Consider the following 8,386-nt stretch of genomic DNA (forward strand, 5'->3'; position numbering starts at 1 on the left):
AGGTACGGCAAGACACTCCTACTGGAACCCCCCAGCTGCTCTGGTGTCTCTGTTTGGGGGAGGAGAGACAAAGAGCCTTCTAGAACCAGGTACTTACTGTGACTTCATCCCTCTTTTCTGTTCCACCCTCCCACCTCAGTATCGCTAGGTGAAAGTAGGGACTCTCAGGCCCAGTGAGGAAGAAGATCACTTCTTTTGTCTACTGTTGTTGGCGGGACTCCTGATGATTCCCCCTTGCCAGTGTGTTTAGCTCATCTGATATCAGAGGGACTCCCAGTCATTCTGGGTTCCCTTCCTCCTTTGGGTAAAGAGACATAAGACACCCTGCCTCTTTGTTGTTTCCAGGGTCCCAAGGGACCTTGCACAGGTTGAGTGCAAGCCAGTTTGCTTTCTTTATTCTTTTTAAAAAATTTTTATTTATTCATTTATTTTTGGCTGCTGGGTCTTTGTTGCTGTGCAGGTTTTTCTATAGCTGGGGAGAAAGGGAGCTATTCTGTAGCTGCAGTGCGCAGGCTTCTTCATTGTGGTGGCTTCTCTTGTTGTGGGGCAAGGGCTCTAGAGCACAGGCTCAATAGTTGTGGCACACGGGCTTAGCTGCTCAGCGGCATGCGGGATCTTCCCAGGTCAGGGGTCAAACCCACATCTCCTGCATTGGCAGGCTGAGTCTTCATCACTAAGCCACCAGGGAAAGCCCTACTTTCTTAATATCTTTCTGAGTTCTCCTTTGGTCGTCTCTTGCATTATTTCCAGGGAGGGTTTATACTTATGCTTAGCAGGGAGAAGCAAGGAGAAACAGATCTGTGTCATTTTGTCCAAACCAGAAATCTCCTGCAAGATTTAAGATTGTAAAAAGGCCCTGAGACCATGATGTTTGAGAACTGTTGGCCTTACAAAAGGATCTGCTGCCCATACGATTTGGAGGAACACCAAAGAGCCTCCTACTCCAAAATTCAGCCTACCACTGTACTTGAAATCCTTAGTACTATACAAGCATTTTCCCAAGGGATGTTACAGGCGATGTTACTTTGGATAACACTATAAAGGCATAGTATCTTCCCTGGTGGATCAAATGGTAAAGCATCTGCCTACAATGCAGGAGACCTAGGTTTGATCCCTGGGTTGGGAAGATCCTCTGGAGAAGGAAATGGCAACCCACTCCAGTACTCTTGCCTGGAAAATCCCAAGGATGGAGGAGCATGGTAGGCTACAGTCCATGGGGTCACAAAGAGTTGGACACGACTGAGCGGCTTCACTTTCACTTTATAGAGGCATTAGCTCATTTGAATAACTGGTTATTATCCATTGCAAAGTCAAAGTACAGAATATAGAAGCTCTCCAGGGTGGAACATGACTGTCAGGCAGGTGTTAAAAAATGGTCAAGTTTAAAAGATGCTCTCTATGCTGCAGGGGGGCTAGAATGAGAACGCTACCTACCCTCAGGGTTGGGACAGGATGAACATACAAAGATGACAGGAAGATCAGAGGACAGAAAGACAAATTCCTGGCCCCCTTCCCAAAGATGACTTTAATTTTGTTTTTTCTTAGTGACAGTGGTCAGGCAAAAGGAACTCAGGGATTTAACAAACATTTTGAAAATTTTAAAGAAAAAGCAAACTATTGTACTGATTACTCCTAGTTTCCTGTACTCAATAGCCGTGTTCTCTGTCACAGCCAAGTCATCTGGTCCAGTTGCTTCTCTCCCAGAGTTGGCTGTTTACATCAGTGTTTTGATGAATTGAGAGAAGTATTTTAGGGTAGGCACTAATGCAGCATCTTCTAACTCCATGCAGTTTTCCCTCTCCCAATGTTCTCCTTCCTATGCATTCCTGGTTCCTATAACACCTCCCCCGAAAACAAAGTTGGAGTGCAGAAAGCAGCTACTCTTTTTGATGGAAAATTCACTGGAGATTGCTAAGTGACTCTCCTGCCCTCAAAAGCCCATTTCTTTTCTCCTGGAAGTTAGGCACATCCATCTCTGGCTATGCGCAAATAGTGACTTCCAAATGTCTTTAAAACATCCAAAATTAAAAGGATAGAATGAGGATTTGGTGGCCATTAAAGTTACCATAAACTTTTCTCTAAAAAAGAGATTTTGAAGGTATTATTTGGCCATCATTTTTGTCCTCTAGTTTACATCCCAAAATCTACTATAGGATTGAAGTGAAGTGAAGTGAAAGTCCCTCAGTCGTGTCCGACTCTTTGCGACCCCATATACTATACAGTCCACGAAATTCTCCAGGCCAGAATACTGGAGTGGGTAGCCTTTCCCTTCTCCAGGGGATCTTCCCAACCCAGGGATCGAACCCAGGTCTCCCACATTGCAGATCAATTTGCAAAACAAAATCATTTTTAGAGTCAACATCCTAATATTGGTAGACCCAGGAGAGATCACTAATTCAGAAAAATCCCTTGGTTAGTTTTTTCAGATACCAGATATACTTTGAATCTCTTCTTACGATAAATTAGGTCCATGGTAGATTCAATATGATTGTTTATCCAAGAAATGTCTTTGCGACCCCATGGACTATACAGTCCATGAAATTCTCCAGGCCAGAATACTGGAGTGGGTAGCCTTTCCCTTCTCCAGGGGATCTTCCCAACCCAGGGATCGAACCCAGGTCTCCCGCATTGCAGGTCGATTCCTTGCCACAAGGGAAGCCCATTATGGGATTGGGTAATGGTAATAATTTTTGATAGGTAAAGTAAAAAATACAAAACAAAACAAAACAAAAAAGCCTGTAAGGGCTGCTCTCAACAAAAGTGCCTGAAGGCAGAGTAAACACCATTCTCACACAAAGCAGGCCATGGAAAAAGTTGTGATGCCTATCAACTAATATCTGCTGAGCACCTATTTTATGCCATGAACAGCACTAACACTAGGGAAATAATAATGAACAAGACAGACACAATCTCTGCCTGCCATGTCAATGCACCACAAACCATTTATATAGCACAGACCAGAATGGAGGCAAATGAAAATCAAGGAGTTGGTAACAATCTGATTTAAATATTTTCAACATATTTTTAATAGAAGCCATATAAATATGGTGCTAGTGGTAAAGAACCCACCTGCCAATGCAGGAGACGTAAGAGTCATGGGTTCGATCCCTGGGTCTGGAAGATCCCCTGGAGGAGGGCACAGCAATGCACTCCAATACTCTTGCCTGGAGAATCCTGGCAGACAGAGAAGCCTGGCAGGCTACAGTCCATAGGGACGCACAGAGTCGGACACAACTGAAGCACTTTAGCACATATAAATATGTACATTGAGATGTATAAAAGCTCAACAATATCACCTCAAAATAAGTATAGTAACCTCCAAATCTACTGTGAGACAAAATATTTTTGAGGACACATGTTGTTCTATAAATAGGTAACAATTGGCAAGGCAATATTTCCAGACCAGTTTTATTGCCCTGATTCCCAATACTCAGCACCATAATCAATCCTTAAATTCTGAAGAAAAAAGACAGTTTTCAGAAACTGTCCATCTCTAATATAATGACAATGCACTTCAGAGCTAAGAGTTATATATTTCCAGATGAACTTTTTAAAAATGTCACATCATTCTATTAGTGAACATTACTTAAGCCCCTGAGATCACTGTCTAGTCCAGCACTGTCCAATAGAATTTTCCGTGATGAAAGTAGCCATTGAAAGTGAAAAAGTAAAAGTGTTAGTTGCTCAGTTGTTGTGTCCAACTCTTTGTGACCCCAGCAGTTAGGACTTCATGCTTTCACTGCTGAAGGCGTGAAAGTGTTAGTCTGCCAGTCTCCTTTGTCTATGGGATTTCCCAGGCATGAATACTGGAGTGGGTTACCATTTCCTTCTTCGGGGGATCTTTCCAACCCAGGGACCGAACCTAAGTCTCCTGAATTGCAAGCAAATTATTTACTGTCTGAGCCACCCCCTGGGGAAGCCCATTACCCACATGCAGTTATGGAGCACCTGAAATGTTGCTACTGCAACTGAAGAACTGAATTTCTTATTTTATTTAATTCGAATTAAGTTATATGTGAATAGCCACATGTGGATAGTGAAAAGTAAAATTTAGTCTTAAACTGAAAGTGATTCTGCGTGTGTCAGGGAAAAAAATGTTCCCTTCCTTTGGATTCATTTAGTCTAAATTGAGAAATTATTTAAAAATTGAAGAAGGAAAAAAAAACTATACATTTTCAAGACTCTGACTGTACAGAAAAATAAAGATTAGTACTTGATTTAAACAAAAGTGAGGACTGCAATTTCACTCACTGACCTGGCTGAATTAAAAAAAACACAACCCCACAAAGAACACATACGTGGCTGAAATATGTGTGACTGCTTTTAAAAATAAGTGCATACTATTAAAGAAAAATAATCCAAGGTGTATACACTTGAGTTAATCAACACTCTAAACAGATTTGAAATGCCTCATGTTTTGGTAATGATTGTTCATTCATCTATTTAATGCCTACAATGTGACAGGCTCTTTGCTTAGGGGGATTATTATTCTAACATACTAAACAGGCATATTTGACCTGATGCATTTGAAGTGATTTAATTTCAAGCAACTTCATGTAAAATTGCTTCATTTTTGAGTTAGGCAATAATCAAGTGATCACTAACTTTATGGATCTGACTAGAGTTCAGATATATTACTGCATTAAAATGCACAGCATGTACCTTGTGAAACTGGAAACAACATTAACATATCTTTCCAACAGGTGACTCTACTACAAGCATATAAAATGATATGCTTGAACTTTTTGAAGATGTTTTTGAATAAAATTATTTTCCTGAAGTGGAATATACCTGACTTCCTTAGAAGTCAGTAGAAAGGTTTTCATTAAAATAAAATCTGTCTTGCTTAGTTGTCCAAAAAATTCATTTTATATATGCATGTGAAAATCATTTCTGAATGTTTGGGGTTTGAGAAGGTAACTCACTCTTTTGTTTTTCTACCTTTATTCAGATATAATTTACATATAACATTGTATAAGTTTAAGCTGTACAAAGTGTTGATTTGACATATATTGCAAAATGATTACCACCAAAGCATTAACACTTTCATCACATCACATAATTACCATTTCTTTTTTGTGGTGACAATATTTAAGATCTACTCTCTAAATAACTTTCAAGTATACAGTATTGTTAATTATAGTTATCATGCTGTACATTAGATCCCTAGTACTTACTCATTTTCTAACTGGAAGTTTGTACCATTTGATCAACATCACCCCCATTATCTCACAACCACCATCCCTGGTAACCACCACTATACTCTCTGTTTCTATGAGTTCAGGTTGTTGTTTTTTCAGATTCTACATATGAGTGAGATCATACAGTGTTTGTCTTTATCTGACTTATTACACTTAGCATAATGTCCTTAAGGTCCATCCATGTCACAAATGGCAGGATTTCAGAAGGTAATTAATTTTCAGTAAACATTTCCTATGTGCCCACTATGTGCCAAGCACCATGCTTGACACCAAAAATGTGACATTCTTCCTGAGCAGGAAACAAGTTCAGATAGCACATCAAATTGCACTTTGATGGAAACACTACCAGCTACCTCACAGCCATTTCTGGATCAACTGATGGACACTACTAATACCAGGCATAGCTTACTGAATTTTTTCTTTCTCTGACTTCCATACATATGTAAGCACTGCAAACAACAATATATTGTACCATATTTCCATTCTATTTGCTAGACTGACACTACCATATTTTGTTGGGCCAGCTAGATTATATATGTACACTATACATTAACAAAATCAGTTGAACAGTAACTTAAAGGCTCTGAAGTATTTATTGGTCACTCTGGGCTTTGTTCAGAAAGTCACAATCAAGTAAGATCCTGAGATCATCTAAGTAAGTTTTTAGACAATAAAAAAAATTGCAGACAAGATATAAACTCAATTCTGTAATATACTATTTACTTGCAAGAGAAAAAAAATAAGAAATTCACCCGAATCTCTGATAAGATTTCTGGTGACTTTTATTTTCTTAGTTATATTGTTTTCATATTTCCAACTGTCTACAAAGACCATACATTACATTTATAATCAGTAAAAATTGTATCCACATTAGTTATAGTAGAAACCACTCTCGTAACTGTTCCAAAATGGGTATCTAATATAGGCCAGAGTTAGGCCTCAGAGAGGGAAGCAGGTGTTGACTACAGGTGTGATTTTAGAGGCTGCTGCAGAAGGCCCATGGTGACCCAATTAGCTAATGACTGAAATCTCTTTAAAAGGGACAAAGACTTGCACTGTCTAAAGTTAAGGTTTAAAATGAATATTCCTGGAGGAAAGGGAAAATAGGAACATATGTTCCCACCAGGATGGAAACTGAGAAAGGCAGCTTTTTCCAGCTCTAAGTCCTGGCTAGATCACTGGATAAATGCAGTATTGCCTTCTGGTAACTCCACAGAACATGTCTGCTTAAACATTTAGCAATGAACATTTAGAGAATCATTACTAAATATCATATAGTTTTGAAAAGTAACATTTCTGATTATAAAAATAGTGTAATACAGTATTCTTTGTAGAAACCATAGAAAATATGAAAAGGCTGGGGAATAAGATTAAAATCATCTATAATCCCATTAGCCATGAACAGTTTCTAAGAATTTATTCTAGGCATGTGGGTATATCCTGCTTTGCACTTAGTATTTTATCTTGAGCATTTTTTATGTTGTTAATATGCTTAGTAAACCTCATTCTAATAACTGCCTAATATTACTTAGGGCTTCCCTTGTGGCTCAGCTGGGAGCCACAATGTGGGAATCCGCCTGCAATGTGGGAGACCTGGGTTCGATTCCTGGGTTGGGAAGATCCCTTGGAGAAGGGAAAGGCTACCCACTCCAGTATTCTGGCCTAGAGAATTCCATGGACTGTATAGTCCATGGGGTCGCAAAGACATTTCTTGGATACACAATCATATTGAATCTACCATGGACCTAACTTATCATAAGAAGAGATTCAAACTATATCTGGTATCTGAAAAAATTAACCAAGGGATTTTTCTGAATTAGTGATCTCTCCTGGGTCTACCAATATTAGGATTTTGACTCTAAAAATGATTTTGTTTTGCTCAAACCCCTAAAAACACCCATATTGTGCGCAACGATAAATTACTCACATATTTTCCTAAATACCATCTTATGCTTTGAAAAGTACAACTCTTAGGAAATGTTAGATAGTTAAGCATGACAGGCGCTCCCAGCCAGGTTTAGCAAGTCGATCAAAGTGAGTTTGAAGGAAACAGTCAAGTAAAACAGAGGGAAGAAAAGTATCCTTGGCACAAACTTCAGCTTCTGAGTAAATTCATCTGTTCAACTTTCAAGCTAAAAAAAGAAAGATACTGCAATTTGGGGGGGGGGATTCTAATTCAGAAGCTACATAAAACTATTCTATTTACAGCCTGGATTCCCAAAATATCAGCATAGCACATATTTGCTAAGCAAGCTTTCTGAAAATTACTTTACTCAGCATACTAATATAGTTCCTTTTAAGCACAGGAGGGGAATATTCTATGTAAAAAAAAATTGCAATTTCAGTTTAAAAGGAAACTTCATTCCCAATGATCTTCGGTGGGCTGGAGATCTGCCCCCCTTACCTGCAAGGCAGTTGAGAATCAGAAACACCTTCCAAAATGTTAATCCCATTGTGCTGAGGTTCGCTGAGCGCAGTCAACGTCCAGTAGCTTGCCTGGGCTAGGCTGAGTCTCAAACTGGCTTCTTCAATCACACCGAGGTTTGCCAGGCTTATCTGCCGGCATCACCAAGCAAACAAGCTTCTTGGGGCTTACTTATTGGTTACAGACCTTTCTCAGAGCAGATGTGTGTTTCTTTGAAATGTTTTTCATGGGGCGTGTTTCCTTGATATATTTGCTACTGTGTTAATGATAAACCCACGCATTTAAATTCTTAAAGTTCTTTGTACACAGATTCCTAAGTTTTATTGTTTAAAATTAATCTTATTAAAAAGTTATACTTGAGGGGAAAAGATATAATTGGAAGAGAACCTATATAAATAAAAGTTGACAAGGTTAATTAATTTCAAATATTTTCATCAATGCCTTATGGCATTGATTCACTAACCTTTTACAAATTAAGTTAGCAAATTAATGTTCTAAGATTTTCTCAGGAGACAGGGTTCACAGGAAGGGCACAGGGGACATGAAGCAAGAAAGCATCCAGTTTCTATGTGAACAAACTCTGGACACATCACACTTTTTTGAAGCCCTAGTAGTGCAGTGAATTGCATGCTTTTGTCTTCCAAGTTAGAAACCCTGTAGCATTTATTCATTCACCTAATTTTGCAAACTGGTTGGGCTTCCCCGATGGCACAGCAGGTAAAGAATCTGCCTGCAGTGCAGGAGATGCAAGTTCGATCCC

General features: G+C 39.1%; 1 protein-coding gene across 1 annotated transcript in view; it reads right to left on the reverse strand.

Annotated features, from left to right (window-relative positions):
* The window catches only part of VSIG1 (V-set and immunoglobulin domain containing 1), a 28,165-nt gene extending 20,435 nt beyond the window's left edge, over positions 1 to 7,730 (reverse strand). The window contains exon 1 of the mRNA XM_081565875.1: positions 7,606 to 7,730. Coding sequence (XP_081422001.1) covers positions 7,606 to 7,654 — 49 coding nt within the window. The 5' untranslated portion in view covers positions 7,655 to 7,730. The remainder of the gene's footprint in view (positions 1 to 7,605) is intronic.
* Between the last annotated feature and the right edge of the window lie 656 nt (positions 7,731 to 8,386).

The sequence above is a fragment of the Giraffa tippelskirchi genome, chromosome X (assembly GCF_054371585.1).
Source record: "Giraffa tippelskirchi isolate mGirTip1 chromosome X, T2T-mGirTip1v1.2.pri, whole genome shotgun sequence".
In the NCBI taxonomy this organism is placed as follows: Eukaryota; Metazoa; Chordata; class Mammalia; order Artiodactyla; family Giraffidae; genus Giraffa; species Giraffa tippelskirchi.